Raw genomic sequence first — 20,454 nt, 5'->3', positions numbered from 1 at the left:
ATATATGTGCTATACCTACCAAGCATGTTAAAGCCGTTGATCCCGAAAAGCGCCGCGTCACCCTGGCCGCCGGGGAAGACATATAACGTTGGATGGGTAAAGCGGATGTTGCCCACCACGTCCGAGGTCTCAAGCAGCTCCCTCAGCGAGGTTGGCATCACCATGGGCGCGAGGTAATCTGCAGAAGAACGACCTTGATAAATGATGCATCGGAAATAGTGTGCACAGTCTTACCAATGAATCCGTTGATGCACTCGCTGCTCGTGTCCAGGACGTCCACGGGATTGATCCGTATCCGGCACTGGCGGGCAAAGGCCTTCTCGGGCAATGTGTGCCATAGACCCGCGTCCGCGCAGTGAATGTTCATGGTGATGGTGTCGGCATAGGCCCGAATCACCCTTTGTACGTCGTGCTCCTGGAAGGCCTCAGAGAAGTCCGCCACCGAGAAGGTTCCGTCCTGCAAATAGATGGGTATGAGCACCCTTTGTCAGAAAAAGGGGCACCAACAATATCCACCTGCAATATCCAGGAACCATTGCCACTGAAGGTGTAGCCGGCGTGGATGATGTGCCGGTGGCGGGTGAAACTGCTAAGCAGGTTTCGCATGCACTGGATCAGCGTATTGTACTGCGGGTGGATGAGCACCTCCGTGACCAGATTCTCGCTGGCATACTGGATGAGCCGCTCGCCTGAAAAGAGGGTCGTGAAAAAAGTTGTTCCGTCATCCGATTTTGATGTGAATATTTCCTTATATTTGCCTCAACCACATTCTATAGCGGGAATGGAGCTATGACATTGCTTCAACCCTTTTTGTGAGCTGACCTCCTTCTGGCAGGGCAGTAACTCCGCCGCAGTCTTTTGGGTGAAGCACAATGCACTACCCCCACGCCCCCAATGAACGGATAGCCGAAGTGTCAGAGGTGCTGCCAGAGATATAAGCGATGCCCGGGCTGCCAGGCACGGACATGGACTCGAGCACGCACGACGTATCAAGTGGGTTTGAATTGTCAAGCTTTATTGTCTCGACTGCTTCCAGAGCAGCGTCCCCCGAGGCGCAGTTGCCACGGCTAGAAATTATTTAATGAATCTTTAATTTTAATGCTTTAATTAAGCCCTCTGTGCACGTCGGAGCGACCTTGCCGGCGACCTTGGCCACCACCCTTAGCGCACCACGGTAATGACGATGATAATGACGGCGCAGATGAGGGCTGTGATGAGGTTTTTGGCCGCCCTCGTCCGACATATATACGCGTATGTGTATATGCGTAAATAATTTACGCACTTTCCGCACCAAATAGTCGTTGACAAGCCAACGTCCAGGGTGGACGTGAGCGGATAAGTGGATGGTTGGGTGCACCACCACCCCCAGCAGCAGTGGTCAAACGTGCCCACGTACGCGTAAAAAATACAAGACAAGAGCATTGGTGGATGGCAGTCAGTTGGCTTGTATGGCTTCGGCCAGCTGTTGGCCTCGTGGCGTGTGTGTCCCCTTGCTCTCCACATAAATGAAGGTCCCCGCCAGCCAACCGGACTTTCTGTGCCCTCCTGCTGCTTATATTTAACGCAGTGACTAGGCCTACCGTGCGTATACGCAATATTGCGAACTCAGGTAGACCTCTGTCTCCACCTCTGCTGCTCGCTGCTGTCCCATGCACAGGACACAATCGTAGGAATGCCTAGTTTATACCTAGGGTGAGGATGCCGCGTCCTGAGAAAGAAGATCTTGGTGGTGTCCTTTTGTGCCTTCTATCTATCTGCAGTAGAATACTCCTCGGAAAAACTTTTAGTTCAAATATAGATGGTGGGCACTTGAAAGTTTGACATGGGCGGTGGAGATCGGTTTGTTGTCAAGCAGGGTGTGGTCCACTTTAAGAGGCGCCAAAGCTGACCAGGATACAGATCCAAAGTTGCAGTAAGTGGTCAGTCAGTACCCAGTGGCGATGGTGGAGCAACGCAGTAGGGTTTTAAGTTAAGTTTTAAGTTTTGAGGGGTGGGAATAGCTGGGCAGGATTCTATCCGCATCTCGAGCCAAAGTGGCAGCATGGCACCACATTAACCGTTAATAGCTGCAACCGGCTTTCGGAACTAGTCTTGGCCAGAGTTACGAACTTTTTGCGAAACCAAGGGAGAAATGGGTAAAAATTTGGATAACAGCAGCAGGCGGAAACTTTTTGTGTTTCATGATTTCGTTGTTTTTTTTTTGGCCTTTTTGTTTGGCTCCAAAGTAATTACAGTTACAGGCGCCGGTCAGCCCTCCTCTGCACCACCGCCCAGTTACACCCACTTTTGAACCCACCGCAGTTGGAAATGTTTACTGTAAAACCAATGCGCACGTGTTAAAAAAGTTTCTAATGACCTTTGCGGCCTCCTCTTTCGGACGCCCACGAAAAAGACGCGGAGAACTCTTCCAAATTAAATAATAAGGAAACTCATTGGGATTAAACTGAAATAGTGCAGTCCGGAGAGAGACTGGTTTGTATTCATACATCTTAGTGTCCAGTTTTAAATGGGAGAAACATGCCCCAATGGTTTCCTCCAAAAGCACATTAATAATGTATCCCCACTTGTCAGTTCTGTGGCTCACATATGACCAGTGGACGGCCTGCCTCGCTCAGCTTATAAATTATGTACATACTCATGTAGCCGTGAATGTGCCACAGCTCGTCCTGGCCCCACCCCTTGCATTAAGCTCCCTCCCCCGAGTGGGGAAGCGCCTTAACTGGGTGCGCTTATCCCGACCCGGCAGCACGGCCATATTTATGAATGTCCACAGCACTAATCCCTGGGAATTATGGTGATGATAGTTGCATTAGCGGTTTCGGCTGCACTTCTAGAGAGAGGAGGAATGGAATGGTAGCTCGTGGCATCCATGTGTCGGTATCAACCATCGGCCAGAGCTATCGGCATTGCTGGCATCATTAATCAGGCCACATAATGTGCTGGAATCTACTCTGGTTACGTAAATGCAGGTGGTCCTGCGCTTCGGACGGAGCAGCTCCTGTTGAACAAAGCCAATAACATGTTGTAAACGTCAAGCGATGTGTTCCCACTGCCATCACCGCACCCCCCCCTCAGTATTAAAAAAGACGAGGAGCCTCCTCAAATGACGGACGGCAGCTGCTTCCTCCTCGATGATATTAATTGATGTCCCGTCAACATGTTACCCGCATCCGGAAAGGCGGAAGCCGGTGAGGAGCAGGCACTCCTTTATCTACTGCGGCCACTCCTCGATGCATCTCGCCCCACATCACAGTGGTTAATTTGCTTATCGCTGCGGCTGGACCAGACCACTTGCCACCAACGCCCACACACTTCCCACTTCCCTCGCTTTTCCACTTCGTATGCAAATCGGAGGAGAAAAGAATTTTCGTGTGGGCGTGTCAGTTAGTCAGTCTGGCAGGCTGCACCCCCCCTCAAGCCACTATATAACCCATCACGTTCCCCTCCGGCTGAATTATGCATGAGCCAGCCACACAACAACAAAAACCAGGGCCTCAGGACACACATGCCCATTACCCATTGCCCATTGTCAATACGGCCTTGTGGACACGCCTGTGTGCGTGACTCCCACTCACTTTCCTTAGCAGTAGCAGTGGCTCCCTGTGTGTGCACTCGTACGTCCTCGGCACGGACGGACTCTATCTTTCTATCAATTTTGCATGCGTTTTATCTCAAGAATTTGTATGGCTTTACAGGTTGGGCTGGGTCTGCTGCTCGGGTCGGTTCGGGATAAGGCTTGGGTGTTCTATTGTGGCACGGCCCCTCATCTCATCAGCCCGTCCTTTGATTGCTTATGTGGGTTTTGGCTTAGGCACGATAAGAATGTGTCTAAATCCCCAGATAATCCGCAGAGCGTGCTGAGTCAAGTACGAGTACAAGTATGACTATGGTAGGTAAAGAGCGGGAGGATCGCCGGAATGCAAAGCAGGCCTTGTTCTTAACCCAGGAAGGCGAGCAAAAACAAGAGCAGCGTTCGTCAACTTTTCCCACCCAAGTTGGATCATCATTTCTGGAACTCGAGGGAGCGTTTTCCTGATAGGCTGCACTTTAAAAGTCAGCTAACTTTTAACGCCCCACTCCGAAACTTTAGCTGCATGGAGCACTAAGGGGAGCGTTTCTGGTGGGACTGAGGGTCAGTCAGTGTCCAGACCTGTGGCAAACTTTGGCCATGCACGTCGAGAAGCCAGGAGCTGGGTGGGTACATAAACAAGGTGCTTGTGACCGAGTGGTGGTGGGGAGGAAGTAACTGTCGTTTGAAGGCATCCACGCAGGAAGGTGGACAATTTGGACACCATCGGCCCTTTGCCTGGATTCCTCTTTTCATCCAGCGCGCCAATGGGGATCTTGGGCGAGTACAATGCGCCAAGCGAAGCGAGAGCATTCAGTGCATTCTGTGTTCTCAATCGCGACTCAAGTGCACCGGCCACCATCCGGCTCCAGTTTTGCCGGCTGCCCTGGCGGCACTCTGGGTATGCTTATGGCTGTTGTTGCACCATCATTATTGGGCTTTGGACCGCTCTGTGGCGGCGCCACTTCAGAATTTTGTTTGAGTAGTTTCGAGGAGGGAACGCAAACAAAATGCGATTGCGAGAGCAAATGGAAAATGGAAGGCCCGCTGTCGTTGCCAACTTTTCCCCATCCGGACAATGGCTAAATGGAGGGCATTCATCGCAGGTGTTGCACTTAGCATGTCCTTCAAGGACAACGCCTCGGCATCGCCATCGCCATAGGCGGTGCCGTCGAACGAGAGGCCTGCTATGAAGAAGAACGCGCCTTATCACTGCCAAGTTCCAGTCCTTTTAAACGTACTTTCGTTTCATTGTCGCTGGAGAATAATGCCCTCCAAGGTGAGTTCTTTCATGCTGGCATTCAAAGCTGGGCTCGAGAAATCATAGGAATTTGTATTTGCATTTCGAAAACTATAATAACATATTGGACACCTAGAGGAAAGGAACTACTACGTTAATACTACTTTCATAGTTTTAGATCGCTACCATGTTTTCAAGTTGCTGCACAGCACGGAAAACTTCAAGGTAGAAGGTCGCAGTTTAATGCTTGCAAGAAACCGTTGCCGCAATCTGTGAGTACTCAGGCTGCGGGATTTTGATCAAATAGGGCGGCTTTTAAGAACTACAGGAGGGTGGGAGGAAGAAAATCCCAATCATCTCCAGTGCGAGTCAACAAAGGGGGCAAATAGAGCCGCGAAGAGCGCGGAAGCGGGACTTGGTTGATGCAGTGGCAGCCACTTGAGTGAGCTTCAACATCGTTTTAGCCTAATCCGCAAAGACAACAGACCCGTCAGCCAGCTTATTGTTGCTCCTGTCGATGATGATGACGATGATGATGGTAATGGTGATGGTGATGGCGATGAGGATGAGGACGACGATGAAGCTGCTGCTGTTGCACTTGGACAAATGAAAATACAGCCTCTCGTTTGGCAGCTGCTTTTGGGCCGGCTTCATCACAAAAGCCAAAACAACAAAGCATGAAAACGTCGAGCTTTCGGCTTTGTGCATTCAATTGTTGTTTATCCGGGCCCATGCCCCCTGGCCACCAAGCTCCCCCCGCTGCCCTTTGGCTGTTGTGCGGAGACAATTGTCGTAATAATTCGCTGGAATAAATTTTGTAATTTGCCACATTTGCCATTGTTGCCTGATGCGATCCGAATTCGATGATCTCCGAGTGCCACGATTGGATTCGCTAATTGAAGCTGTTTTGCAGATGACGTAGTCAACTTGGACTTACCGTGACGAGCCTCCTCGCCCTCGGGCGCATGCTGTGTAATTGTATTGAGCTCCTCTTCCAAATCGACGTGACAATCGGAAACGTCCCAGGAGAGGAATCCTGCAAGGAAACAAAGTGATAAAGAAGATCAGTAAGGATGTGGCACGTTAGTTAGTTAGTTAGCTAGTTATATAGTTAGCTCTTCGACTGTAGCCTTGCACTACGCACATGACTGGGTGAATAAACGATGAGTGGCTGGTCCGTTGTCCCAGGGGCCATTAATCACTCACACATTAGTTGTGTGTAATTATGCACAGCGTCTGTGAATGGTTGGCAATTCGCCGTTTTGATAAATGAGCTGCCGAGGGTGGGTTGGTTTGAAAAGTGGTGGGATCCATTACGCATACGCCACGTTGAACTGGACTGCGCTGGACTTTTGATATTATGTCATTTAGTCAACAAATTAAGTCAGCAGTCGGACTTTCAACGTACAAGTACAAGCCCAAACGAATAGCCCTGCCCTTTCATAATTTTCATGCTCCAACCACTTTTCCGAATTTTCAATAGTTTTCCTCTAGCTGTGTGTATGTGTGGGCAAATTTGTGTTTATGCGGATGCAGTGTGGCATAAAAAGATCGAGGGGCAGGACCAGGTGTTTGCGGAAAAATGAATCAAATTACCTTTGGGGCACCTTGAAGCTCAGACTTTAAGCCCTACGTGACAGGTTTAAGGGGCTCCGAGAGGTCCCCTACTTTCCATTCGCCTGCCACGTCTAGATGCCTCGCAGATCTGACAGATTGTAAATTATCCCTAAGCCCCTTGGAAATTTAATGAACCCCCGAAGACCCTGGCGTCGTTGTCGTGAATAACTTATTCAAACGATGCCTTAATGAGTGCTTAACTTTCATTTTTATGCCTCCGCCGTAGGATGCAAATGAAGCACTTTCCGCGGCATGGAATATCATTGAATGGCAGATGGTTTCAGATCATCAGCCCACAAGGAGGAGACGGATGAGGACGCGGAGGATGCGGAGGAAGCTCTGGCCTGAGCCTAAGCCAGAAAAATATAACAATATTACCCTTTCGCCTGCCGCCTTTCACCGCTCACTGCAGCAATTTGCACAAATGGCTGGTAACAGCAACAAAAGCGGCTGAAAAAAGTAAACTCGAGGCACAAAATGCAAAGTCTTAACAGTTTTTCACCCATCCCGCACACGTCCACTCGCACTATACATACATCATATATATATAAAGCCAGATTCAGGCAGGATCGGGACATTGTGTGGGCAAACAAAAGGGAAAGCAAAGAATAAAGCGTTGGCAGCCCAGAAAGGAGCAGACGGCAGTCAAAGCGCCTACAGCGATTGCACAAAAATAATGAGGAAGCGCCCAGGATATGCGACGCCAGCATATATCTATATGTGTGTATATATGGCAAGGATGTAGGCGAATGGGCCGTCCTCCCAACACTAGTTGTCCTGCTCTCTTGAGCAATCATCGAGCGAATGAAGCCACTCAGACGGAGGCGAAAGACAGCGGCGGAAACGCTACAGAAACAGAAGCCGACTGCGAATGCGAATGCCAATCCGAATCCGAATCCAAGTCCGAAGGCGAATCCTAATCCGAGTTCAGGTCAGAACCTCCGACTTAGCCTCGACCATCGCCGCTCGCCCCTCGCCCTCGCCCCCCCGACAGTGCTCATTTATTATTTGTGCGTTGATACCTTTGAGTGAGTCTTCAATTTGCCCGCTGCCAGGGCCAAACTCGGTGCCTATTTATTTATTTATATTTAATTTTTGGCTTAGTTCCGCCAGCCACTCACTCGCCCTCGCTGAAGTACAAATGGCACAGGGCTCGAGCTCCACAGCAAATACACATACACCTCATACACATCAGTTAGGTAAATCAAGGACGTGACCAATTTCCGCTGCTTAGGGATGCCGAAACATTGACGATACACGAGGACGCCAGCATTCATCATGCTCATAATCCAGAACCGCATGATCTACTCCATCACAGAGCCGCAGGCCCAGTGGTTCTGTTTTTTATTTCGATTTGGACTCATTGCAAAGTGCACTCGCTGCGATTGAGCGCCCGAGAGCCAGGTAATCGAATGCAGAGCCGTGTCAGACAGACACCTGTTTCCTGTGTCCGGAGACCTGGGTTCTGCGGGCCTCCATGGTGGCACGTCCTCCGAAGCCCCGGAGGACAGATACCACCCCACAGATATCCTGGCGACACCTACGTATGTGTCGCCGCTTCCGCGTGCTATGGATGATTACTGATAGGCGTCTCGCCTCGCCTCTGTGGCTTGCGCTGCGTTCCCCTCGCCCACCATAGTATAGTTGCATAATTCTGTGCCCCCTCTAAAAGCCATTCTGCATGTAGAGGGGCGGGCAGGGAGCCGGAGGAGGAGGAGGAGGAGGAGGAGGAGGAAGAGGAGGAGCTGTGTTGATTCTGATGTAGCTAAAAAGCCACTTGACGTTGTTCGCTCGTTCGTTGTTGCCAGGCTCTTGAAGCCAGAAAAGCGCGTTGAAAAAGTTTGCATAGCCAAATGAATGCGCTTCTTCTCCGGCCTTACCGAACCCTCAGTCCCTCCGCCACTATCTGCCCTCCACCACCCACCCTCCAGACTCCAGACTCTGGTTCAGATTCGGAAAGAGGGCGGCAGAAAGTGCAACTGTTGGAGGGGCGGCTGACGAAAAGGGGCTAAATGTTTGGAAATGAATAATAAACACATTAAAAAGAAATTAAACACTTGCGCCCATTAATTGCGTATTGAGTGAAGTGGACGGCAAGGAAGAACAGCCTCGAGATGATGATGAATCTTCAAGCGGCAGCAGAAGTGGAGCAAAGCCGGAGCTGGAGCATGGGTCGGATGACGATGAACTGCGGCTGAAGAACAGCCAACCAAGTGGGCGAATAGTGGGGACCGGGATACCCCTCGGTTGGGCCAAAAGTGGAAAACTGGCAAGGAGAGGCAATAACAATTAAAGCGAATCGAAAGTTAAGTAAACGAGCCGCAGCAAATAGCCGGCTCCTCGGATCGCAGCGAATCCTTTGTTGTGACAGTTCGAGGATGCGGACCAGGTCAGGGCAGGAGTGCCAATGGGAGGGCAGTGAGGCAGCGAGAACAATGCTGCGCCTGATTGCCCCGTGCCGATAAGCGAGCTTGATGAGCCGAGGCACAAAGACACGGACACGGACAAGGACATCTACCATCGAATATCCAACATCCAACATTCCACATGCCCACATCCCACACCGGACACGCTGTTGATGTTTTTGCGCAGCCAGCGATATGTATATCCTGATAAGAGCCGTAATTAATTGGAACAGGGCCCAGACAAAGTGGGAAGTGGGCGCTTTAAGGCAGTATCCCTTTAAACGAGGTCAACAAAGCGATCACCTAGCAGTGGGCCAACTTAAATTTGCTTAATTCATAGCCTGGTGGTCACTTCTCGGCCATTCCATTGCGTCTCGGAGCATTGCGTCATGTGATTAGGACATGCGTATTATGGTCCCTGTCCTCACTCCCGGTAATCTTGTGCTCCTCATATTTGCACTATCGGTTCCACTGCTGAGTCATGTTCAACGCTGGTCGCTCCTGCCGTCGTGCCTCTTCTGCTGACCCCACTCCTGGCATACATGACGAATGCGCAATATATTTTGAAGTGTTGTTCCCCCTAATGGCTAATCAATGTTTATAGACAGCCGCCAGGCGTGTGTGGGGACCCAGCCTAACGACCAGCCAGGACAAATAGGATGGGACAGCGGAGGGGAGACGGAGTATCTTCTGGCCAAATATGAAATACAAATGCGCAAATTCGTGAAACTGCTGGTAAGGTGGCCAGAACTAACCAATTTTCCGATGGCTGGTGTGACATAGAAATACGACCATTGCACTGGCTGACAAAGCCCGAGAATGGGCGGGATGAGGGGTTAGCGCTGGAGGGGCGTCGGAGGATGTGCGAGCGAGGTTCGCATAATTTATGTCACTTTATCGATTCGTCCAATACACACCACACCGAATGGAAGGAAAGCAGATCTAGGCGACGGGGGGGTGGGGCGGCGGCGAGTGAACTCTTTTAGCATTTTATAACCCTGCATAAATTGCTCATGAATGTTTTCCTGCCACGTGCGGTTGCAGCATTCGGCGGGGGCAGCTTGGCAGCCCTTGTGGGCTGTATCCTGACATCTGCCCGAAAATGAAATTCTATTATCACCGCACGCGTGGGTCGGGTGAGACGTCTCTTCTTCTGCAGAGCTTTCATTTCTCGAATCCTACCTTCCACCCGCTGCGCCCCAGGGTCATTCATAGCGCACCCCGGCTTCCTGCTGGGCGAGATTTGTGCTGCTCCTGTCAGAAAAGCCAGCGACACGAGGAAGACAGCTACATACCCTTGCAGGAGCCAAGAGCTCCTTATGTGGAAGCCTTTATTGTATGATATCTGATGGGTTTTTCGGTATACCCTGGGTTGATTATCCTGCGCAAGTGTAGGGTCAATCAATTGCAGAACTATACAACTCTAAGTAGTGCAATGCGAGGTATTCGAGTGCTGCCGAATGGGAAACTACGAGCAGCTCACAGTTCGCATTGCAATCCGATTGTAGTACTCATTCTCGCCGGGCAGCATTTCCCTACGCCACCTGCCTCCCTTACTCCCTTGATCCCTTGCAGAAAACATCGCTGGGCGCCCAGAGGAGTGGAGCCACTTCGGGTAGGGTGGGATGGCAGCGGTAGTGGAATGGCATGGGGTGGACAATCCCTTCCCTTCACTTCATATCGTACTTTATCTCCTGCCACATGTCACGACTGCCGCCGTATCCCCCTGACCGTCCCCACTGCCTGCCCATCTACTCGTAGCTGCCCGGGTCACCTCAGTTTGTTTATATTTCTTCGATTTTACTGCCAGCGGAGGGAGTGAAAAATAGAAGCGGAGCCGCCAGTCGAAAAGAGGCAACATTTCTGACACAGACTTGCGCCTGTCACAATGACTGCACATGAGTTCGCGGGTGTGTATGTGTGTGTTTGTGTGCGTGTGTGTGTTGATGCCACGAAAAAGATTTCCCGCTGCAAGTGCAGCATTTTCCGCGAGCAGCTAAATATAAATTTGTGTTCGTCCGCGATCCGCACGAATGCAGGATTTTTGCGTATGACAGGCGGGAATAAGCGCGACCCGCGCATCCCTCGGATTTCAAGTTTACCGAAGACGGCTAAAAATAGTTTATCCGCCAGATACGCAGATACCCTCGGGGTCTGACATGCAATTTCCATTATTCGAGTTCAACTCGCACAGAATGAGGCGTGCATGGTTGGGGTTCTTGTGCCAACAGCAAACAGCAAACAGCCATGATCAGCATATAGCATATTCACTCCTCGAAAGGTGGCGCCAAACTAACTACTTTAGTAGCCATATAATGGATATGCTGAGGTCTGACAAGTTTGGAGCCAATTGACAGCCCCTTCTTGTTTAATTCAATTAGCATTCGCAACTCCTGTTTAATTGTGCTTTGGAAACTGAGCTAGTTGCACCTGTGGGTGCCACGCCCCGAAGGAACCGTCTCCCTGCCTCACCGATCCTAGTTGTTTGTGACTAATTGCATAATTGCCAGCATTTCCCAACGAGCGACATGGCAACTGGAGCTCTCATATGGCTCATATGGCGCTTGAGCTGCCGGGCTTATCCTTTAATGCCATCAAAAAGTCAATAATAATGGCGATTCATCGGCGAAGGACGTGTTTGCGATGCTGACGGCGGATTGAATGCCACTTGAATCATAAGCATTTAATTATTTATGGGATTCAATATTTACGCCACTCCATGTGAACAAGCAATTAGGTGAAAGGAATCAAATATTTCCTTTTTAATCGCTTCTGAATTGATAGGCAGTGTGTATGAGTACAAGAAAAATGTAATTATTTCCACTGCAAAAAATACGTTCTAATTGATTTTATTTGATTTCACTCTTCTGTTTACCCGGCAAATATTCGCAATGTTTGCCGAAAGGAAACGCATAAGCTAAATCAATTTCCAGCATGATACCACTCGCTTTCCCAATAATTGCAGTTTGTAATCAAATATTTGCATCGCATCGTAGCAGTTGGGAGTGAACCGCTCCCATCGAGTTATAGCTCCGCAATCCGCAATCCGCTATCCGCACTCCAAACCCATAACATCCGAAGTACTCTCCATATTCGCATAAAGTGCACAATAGTTCACAAGTCGACAAAGGGTGCATAAAAGGCATATGCACATTTGTGGTCCTTTCATGAGCTCGACCATTATGGCTTTCCAATTTCATGGCTGACTACTTAGTTCTCTACGAGGAGGAGGAGGAGGAGGAGGAGGAGGAGGAGTAGGAGGTTTCATCATATCGCCTCGCACACAATGGACAACCGTGCCACTTCCGAGTCTTATCTGCCACGCCCACACACAACACACACACAGGTATACAAAGTCGGCAAGAAAGCGTTAGCCATGAGGGCAATAAAAAGCATTTGAAACGCCTTTTTGAGTCTGAGGTGATGCCAGATTGAATCGAAATGAATTTGTATTGAGCGAACGTTGGGCGATAGCAAGGGAAATCGAGGGGCTTGGGGCGAGCGGAGAGGGGCGAGTGGAGAGGGAGAAGCGCTAATGCGGACACGAAAAGGTAAAAAGTCAGCGAGGGGAAGAGGGCGTCTCAAATGCAATTTGTCAACGATTTTTCGCAATTTTCCCAGGCAAGGCGACAAATTGGATCCAAGCTCACCAGCACACCACTCACATGCCGAGGGCTCGGGAAACTGGTAGAGAAGGGATGGGGCCAAGGAAAGATGAGGAGCGAGGCGGGCTCTTGTCGTGATCAAAATTTCATCGTTCCCAGTGGCAGATAGGAAATTGAAAATTCTATGCATGTTCTCATTCCCTCTAGCCAAAAAAGAAAAATTAAGGGACACTTACTTTTGAAAAGCAATAAACACTTTACGTAAAATATATATCGGCATTCTGCGCCAAAAACATGCACTACTTTGGCCGCAAGAAGTTTAATTGCCATTTAATACGTGGCAAAATGCATTTACCGAGTCAATCTCAACTTTGCCACGCCCAATTAGCGCCCAAGCCAATCAATAAAGCGCTTTGCCATTGGTGGCGCCACTTTATGTGCGAGAGTCATGAATAAATGAAATGTACATAACTTTGCAGGACTTTGCAAGCGGTTAACAAAATGGCAGGCAGTGGGCTCATAAATAAGGAGCGTGAATAAAGTACGTATAAATCAGATTGCGTTAACATCGCGTTCAGCTGCAAGGGAGAAGAGGGTTTTCAAGAAGAAAGGGTTTTCTCGACATTTAGCTCGGTTCTCCACCATTCCGCAAAATCAGCAAAATTACTCACAGCCAATACAAAAGATTGCGAGAGTCACGCAGATTTGCTGGTAAATTGTCATCATACCAATTGTGATCCATTAATGCCCAGCTCATTGGAGGAGCTCATTAAAGAACCGATTCAAAGTCATGGTCCGCCGTTCCTTGCCCCCGACCATCATCTGCCCGGCAGAACATGTGGCCGTGGGATGCGAGTGTCACCAGCTGCACTTGGCAAGCGACCAACAAATCACTTGATGACTACGACCGGGGACGCTGGGCTGGCGAGCGACGACGACTGCGATGACGGAGGAGGAGGCCAGAATGATGCAAGAAGCTTTTTAATTTCACAAATGCGCCAAACGAAAATTGCAGCAGTCACACCACGAAAATGGCCAACCACCGCCCACCCCTGGTGATGGCACCTCTCCACAGCCAGCCTCCGCCTCATCCTCTATATCTTCCTCCGCCTCATCCTCCGGTTTAGACTGGTCCACGGACACGGGCAGCAGCTGCCATAAAATTACGAAATATGTGTGCATAAAATGGCGAAGGAATCAACTTTGAATCTTTTTACGGAGGCAACTGGCAGTAATGTATCTGCCAGATACGTGCTATTACGCAAAACGATTTTACGGCCTCCGATTGAATTCCAATACTTTATACTCAACGTCTCCAGCTGCAAACTCAACTCCAGCTAAGATTGCCGGCCGCAGGTGGAAATTAGTGCCAGTTGACAATTAATTATGCTCCACGTAATCCATGGCACAAGCGGCTGCGTTGAATCCATGGTCTATAATTGAGGAGTCATGACCGAAACTGTCTACCCGTCTACCAAATGTAGTAAATCGAAAGAAGACTCATTCTCCTGCTCTGTAGTTGGCCCTAAGAATCAGGGGCTCTTGTAGAATCAGAGCTACCTGCTCCCATTGCCCAGGGCTTGTAAGTCAGGACCGCGGCCCAACTCAAACAAATGAGTTCAAATCAATCAGAAACTCAAATAGAAACCGCCGGATTGCACTGCCAAATGAAATTAGCAGAGCTCCAAGTCGGCACTGGCGGAGTGGAGTGAATCACGAGGTGCTTCCGCCTGACCGACTTCTATTGGACTTTCGGAGTTCTGTTGGAGTTGCGGAGCAAACATTTGCATACAACGCTCCGCAGAATGAAGCAGTTGGCGGGGAACCAGACGGAGCAGGAGCCTCCACTGCAATATTCAAAATGGCGGCACATTAATTTGTGCCAAGCTCAGCAGGAGCAGGAAAATGGAGGGGATGGATCGGGGACCAGATTGCCAATTAATTTTCATGATTTTCACGTTGTCGACGTTGCGAGTGAGTGAGTGAGTGTGAGTGGGTCCGAAGATGTGCACAAGTCGGCAGTTTTGTGGCTGAGCAAGACTCAAAGTCCGAGTTGGACTCGGAGCCACCTTCCCATTTAGCCGTTTTCAGTTTCTTTGGCGCTCGTAAACCCATTTTGCCGCCGTGAGGACGAGGGCACGTTAATCAAAATGAAAGGCTTTAGTTACGTGAGTGGGCACACACGACTCCACTCTCCTCCTTCAGCGCCCAGGTGCTGGTCCTGCGTCTTGTTCGTGTGCCAATTGCATTAGCCGAATTGTATTTCACTTTAAATGTAATGAGATAGGAATTTTTATAGCTGACCATGGCTGGGAGCGTCCCACTTTGCAACAGCCAACTCTTCGCCAGCATTTGCAGTTGTAAGCAAAATGCCTGCCAGCCGGGCAATACATACATTTCACATTCCTGTTCGGCCGCCAGTCCATTGACCCATCCACCGGCAGCAGGAGAGGATTAGGCACTGGCTACCACATCCGGGCTATGCTGGTCAGGTCATATCTATGGAAAACTCCTAGCTGGTAGCTCTGTCCGCTCGTTTTATAGTTCCTTTTTTTACTGCAGAGGGTATCTCCATGTCGAACCATGACACATCAAGCCCTGCTTACCACACACACGAGGCCAAAGTTACTCAAGTTTGCAAACACACAACGTACATATGTATATATATACGAGTAGTATAAACTGGGAATTGGATCGTGGGGCTTATGGGCACACCATTTTCTTTACGGCATTGCCAAGGCAGTTGAGAGAATTCATGAAATTGCCGCTCGGAAATGGCTTTTATTTTCTCCTTCTTGTTGGCCGAAACTTTGGGCCAAAAAGTGTTTGGGGATCAGATGCCGCAGTGATAGTTGCACGGCGGCACTTTATCCTGCCAACTTATCCTTGCCCCAACGCTAGAGTTGTTGCTCATGAATTTCGCATTGGTGTGGACAATTCAATTTTGTGGTCAAGTGAGCCGGGCCATCAACAAGCAGTTAGCAGTTAGCAGCTAATTAGCTCACGTCTCGGCCAAATCCTTTTCCAAACTCTTTTTCGGGCCAAAGGTCAGCGCAATCCGCATCGTCTAAAGATTCGCCAAGCGCCGCTTTCGAACACCTTTTCCGATTCGGTCGTTCGTCTCCAGTTTCGCCGTGCATTTGCTCATTAGAATAATGAGAAATTAAATTGCAAATTTAATGACACGCTCATCACGAAGCTCAAAGCGAAACAGAAACGACCTGGGCGCAAACTAATTAAAATGAAACGAACGTAACATGAGCTGGGCCAGAAACAGAAAACAGACCACAGGGCATGGCCCGGAGGCCAGAGGGCAGAGGGCAAGGGGGCAGGCTGGGTTTGGGCGTGGTCTGCGGCTGACCACGGGTGCGTCGCATGATCTGTGACCATACGAAAGTGTAACAGGCTACGTTGGTGTGGTGCCCTCCAATGCACTTCAAAGCAATTAATTTGCAATAAAAGCATTTTTAATGTCCCCGCCTGTCCGTCCCTGTGTGTGTGTGCGTCTGTCTATGTGCGGATTGATGACGCAAGTGTGGTTCGGCTTGGCCGGAGGCGGTCCACTGTACACTGTGCACCACCAACATGGCCACCCAGCACAACGCCCCACTTCTTCCTAAGGGTTTTTCTATTCAAAATCGATTATTGCGTATACGCCGCATACGCCTGTGGTGAACATGAGGTGAAGCTCAAGGTATAAGCTGTCTCAACACTATATTCGCAACAATATCATATACGAATGAATCTCCGAGGCTTGCTAACTGCGTTGCCTAGATGTAGGCAATGATACGTGGCCAGGCTGAAGCATTCGAGTGAACTCTGTGCAAGATCCCACAATGCAGCAAAGTTACATCCTTTCCTGCCGCACACTTCGGGATCGAGCGGTACTGGTTTAGTTGGCTGTCAGCAGAGTGCTTGGCTTTCCCCTTTTGCATTGCGAGCAGTGAAGTGAGTGCAGCTGAAATTGCTGTCATTGCATTGTCAGCGAAACTTTGTACGTGTCCAGCTTTTCGGGGTTTTGGATGCCACCAACAGTGTCACGTAGCATGTTCCCTGGGAAGAGATTTCTGTCGGCGCCGACGGCATCCTGTGCGCCATCGTCCAGCTGTCGTATCCCGGGCCATTGTCACGCAGTCCGAGGACTCAGTCCCCCGGGAGCCATCCCCCTCCCCGGGGTCCGTCTAAAAATATCGACAAAATCGAAGCTTGTCACGCGTCTTCTTCGCCTCGGGCCTCCCTGGCCTGCTTGTCTCTGCCCTGTCTACCCGTTTATTTGATCGATTTTCGGGCCTACACACATTTTCGTGCCACGCCCATCACCACCCTCTGCTCTTTGGCCTTTTTCGACAACAGTTGTCATAATAATGTTATGTGATTCCCCACCCAACCGCGAGTGGCCGACCTTGAAAGTCACTCTTTTTTATTGATTAATTTTTAAGTTAATTAAAAGGGATTCGAAATCGGTAAGGTTCCAGGCAGACCGACTGCAGTTGGGCCACGTACATAGTTGTTACAATATAATCGATCAACATGGAGCGGCAAAGTGAAGTCGACAAAAGTCTGGAGGAGAAGGCTCAAAATCCATTTTGTGGTTTTTGTCATTGGAGTAAAACAATCGATGGGACAGAAAAATAGGACAATGGGATAAACTATTCAATGTGGCTAGTTTTTGTGTTTTGTATTCTTCGCCTTCCGCTGAACTACCGCCGCACTTTTGAAATCAATTAAAAAAGAGGGCCGCCACATTTGTTCCCCTTTTTCCACGCCACTGGCCGCCTATGTGTTCAGTGCACACTCGCGGAGCTGAGCAAATAGTATTTTTTTTAGCCTTTTTTTTGCCAGCTGTGGCTAAACCTACAGGTAATCCACATCCCCGCCTCCGGCTGCTGACTAATTTTCGGTGTCGCACGGGCAAAGTTTCGCAATTTCCGTGTGGTAGGACGAGTGGGAGCAGTTTCGTGTCCGGCAATTATGGCACATCCTCAACCGTACGAATTCTGGGGGATTCCGTGCTCCCGATGGGCTAGTTGGTGTTTACCCTTTTCCCTAGTCACGTTCCCATTCCCATTCAGCCATTCCGGCTTGTCGCCTGCATAAATCAAATATTTGCTAATAATCTGCAGTCTGCTGCGCACTGCATCTGCATCTGCACCTGTATATGTATCTGTATCTGTATCCGGATTTGTATCTGTATCTGTATTTGTACGCGGCGCAGAGCTCACAACTCTGACCCAATTGCCCTTTTTTTACTGAAGCTGGCGTTGTTGTTTGCATGTTGCTGTTTGTAATGCAATCAACATGAAAATAATTAATACAATTAAAAGTAAACAATTCGCCTCTGTTTGTCCTGCCTCCCAGTTTCTGGGTGCGGGTATGCTTTCGATTTTAATTAAACCGGCAAAGTGGGTGCACTGCAACTTCGCATCAGAAGCCTGCATACTTTCATGCGCAATTTGCTTAAATCGAATTACCAGCGACATTCCCGATTGAATTTGCGGACAGGACTTTGCACCCAGCACGACAACCAGCAACCAGGACACGAACGTGGAGCGCACTGACCTGGTCTGTCCGTGAGCACGGAAATGGAAACGCGATTAACAGGCAGCGCGTAATTGGAGTGGCTACCAGCTAGTGGCAAGGAGGCTTCGCACCGGGACAAGCCCCTTACAGTGAACCCACGAGTCAGCACTTTTCATTTCTCATCCCCTTCCAGTGATTGGGTATTAGATACTTCTAACCAAACAAACCAAATCGTATCACAAATGAATGGCCTATCGTTTCTTTCGTTTAATCTGCCATTTACCTCTCCTATTTCCTCTCACTATCAGATCAGAATCTGTGTGTGTTGGAGCATGGCAGAGAAAAGTGAAAGATGAAGCTGGAACAGCTAGTGGAAGCTACTACCCAACATCCACCATCCGCAGCCCCGCTCCAGCCACTCCACCTGCTAATTAGAAGCAGCAGCAGACGAGACGACGGCGGCCAGCAAAGTGTGAAAATGCTGGAGAGGCTGGACGGAGTGGGTGGATCGCTCCTAATTGGAATGGAGTGGAGACGGGAGTCTGAAACGGGCTTGTGGTGTGTGGTGTGGGCCCAAACGGGACACGCGACGCGAATCGGCCAGGCTTGACCGCGACCGCGACCATGGGCATTCAATCATGGACTCCCAATCCTCATTTGCATTCCCTTACTTTCTACTCTCGCATCGCAATATGCATTTAATCCAATGATATTTTCTTGGCCTCGGTTTATTGCCAATTCGAAAATTTCACTGGCAAACAAGCGGCACGAATTTTCTGCTTGAATATCGAGGATCAACAAACCTATGCAAATCGGACAGTAACATTGAATACTTTCCACTTGCAAGATTACAAAGGCCAACCATCGTGTTATGTTCCACACTCCCAGGTGTCGAAATCGTGGGCATGTGAAACAACATAAGGTAAGGAATATAAGACTTGAACTCACCCTTGAGCAGATGCTGCAAGATATTGTCCTTGTGCTCCTCGGAGTGCGGCTCGCCCAGGACGATGAGGAGGTAGCAGCCGGTGAGCGGGCTGGGCGGACCCACAATTCCGCCGGCCAGGCTGGAGGGGGCTCCTCCGTCGGCGTCCGAGCAGGCCGTGTCCAGGGGCGCTCGCCCACCAATCTCAGATGGGGGCAGCGAGCTGGCCCCGGCATCGGTGGCGCCATCGTCGCCGCCATCGCCAGCATCCCCGGGCTCACCTTGCTCACCGTGCTCCGCCTGTCCTGGCTCCTGAGCAGCGTTTTGGGCAGGACCGTCTCCTGCGCCCTTGGCCAGTGCGTCCTGGTTGGTGGTGGCCATCACGGCGTCGCCTTCAGGAACTGGGCCAGCTGCTCCTCCGGTGGTTGTCGTTGCCTTTGGCTGATCTCCCATCACAGTTGGTGCAGTTGTGGCTGTTGTTCTTGCCTTTGGTTTGGGTCACACACAAAAAAAAACTGGTTCGCACACTCGAAAAAAAAGAGGGTGTACTCTGGGTGTTCTCTTGTTAACCAACCGACACTGGCGCTTCAGTTTTCCCGGCGCACGCAAGATTTCTCGGAAACGATGCGCTGCCAAATCGGAAAATTGCTGCAAGGGGCGGATTGCTCAGCCGCGGGGAGTGGGCGTGGTCAGTGGAAACGCTTCACTTCGCAACTGCTGTTGCTTTTGCTGCTTGTTGCTTGTGTATGTGTTTGTGTTTGTTTGTTGTACTTTGTGTTTGCTGGCCGTGACTTTGGCGCAGTTTTTCTTCGACTTTGCTTAATTGTCTTTCGGTTTTCGGTTTTGTTTAATAATAATTTGTCTTGGTTTTGATTTGGGTGTCTTTCTTTGGTTTTGGTTAATAACTTTTTACTTTGTTATTGTGCACACTTCGAAGCTGTGTTGTTAGGTATTTGGTATTTTGCGTTCGTTTAATGGAAATCTTTGCTTTTTTACGGGTTGGAGTAAAGTTGCGGCAATTGGCGTGTTCTCTTGAAGTATTATTAGTTAAATATATATAGTATACATATATTCATATAGTGAAGATTTGGACTAGCGTTTACTGGTAGCAATTTACTTTATATTTGGTTTTTCTCTCTTTGGTTTTCCTTTAATTTCTTTATCGATAATTTTGGTTTTGTGATTTAAACATGAAAATTCGATTTTTGTTTTATTCTTAAATGTTCTTATCTTTTATCTCTCGATTCTTCAGTTTGTTATCTCTTAACTTTCTTCGCGTTTGCCGTTCGACCCTTTTCGTCAATCGTCGGATCTGAAAGAAAAAGCAGAGTCAGCCGGTTAGCTTGGGAATACATGCGAAACCGCCACCCGCCACCCTCCACCCTTCATCCCGTTCATTCACACCGCACCATCTATGAGCAGGGCTACTACTTTCCCCACTCGGAGCACCCGGTTGCTCCCCTTCCCCAAGTTGCCTCCTTGGCTTCGCCCGATCCACTTCCCGGTGGACCTGCCAGACAGCCGGCATCCGGGCGAGGAAAACAGCCGAGGAGCTGCTATAAAAAGACGGCCCA

The 20,454-nt window shown here is 49.5% G+C and overlaps 1 protein-coding gene across 2 annotated transcripts in view; it reads right to left on the bottom strand.

Annotated features, from left to right (window-relative positions):
- Positions 1 to 20,454, bottom strand: part of LOC117146419 (microtubule-associated protein futsch) — a 55,329-nt gene that overhangs the window by 19,354 nt on the left and 15,521 nt on the right. For both annotated transcript variants that reach the window (XM_033312621.1, XM_033312622.1), the window contains exons 3-7: positions 18,904 to 20,192; positions 5,746 to 5,844; positions 517 to 689; positions 235 to 457; positions 20 to 178 (exon numbers count right to left, since the gene is read on the bottom strand). In XM_033312621.1, coding sequence (XP_033168512.1) covers positions 20 to 178; positions 235 to 457; positions 517 to 689; positions 5,746 to 5,844; positions 18,904 to 19,333 — 1,084 coding nt within the window. In that variant the 5' untranslated portion in view covers positions 19,334 to 20,192. The remainder of the gene's footprint in view (positions 1 to 19; positions 179 to 234; positions 458 to 516; positions 690 to 5,745; positions 5,845 to 18,903; positions 20,193 to 20,454) is intronic.

The sequence above is a fragment of the Drosophila mauritiana genome, chromosome X, assembly GCF_004382145.1.
Source record: "Drosophila mauritiana strain mau12 chromosome X, ASM438214v1, whole genome shotgun sequence".
NCBI classification, from domain to species: Eukaryota; Metazoa; Arthropoda; class Insecta; order Diptera; family Drosophilidae; genus Drosophila; species Drosophila mauritiana.
This window is presented reverse-complemented; position numbering and strand designations above follow the sequence as displayed.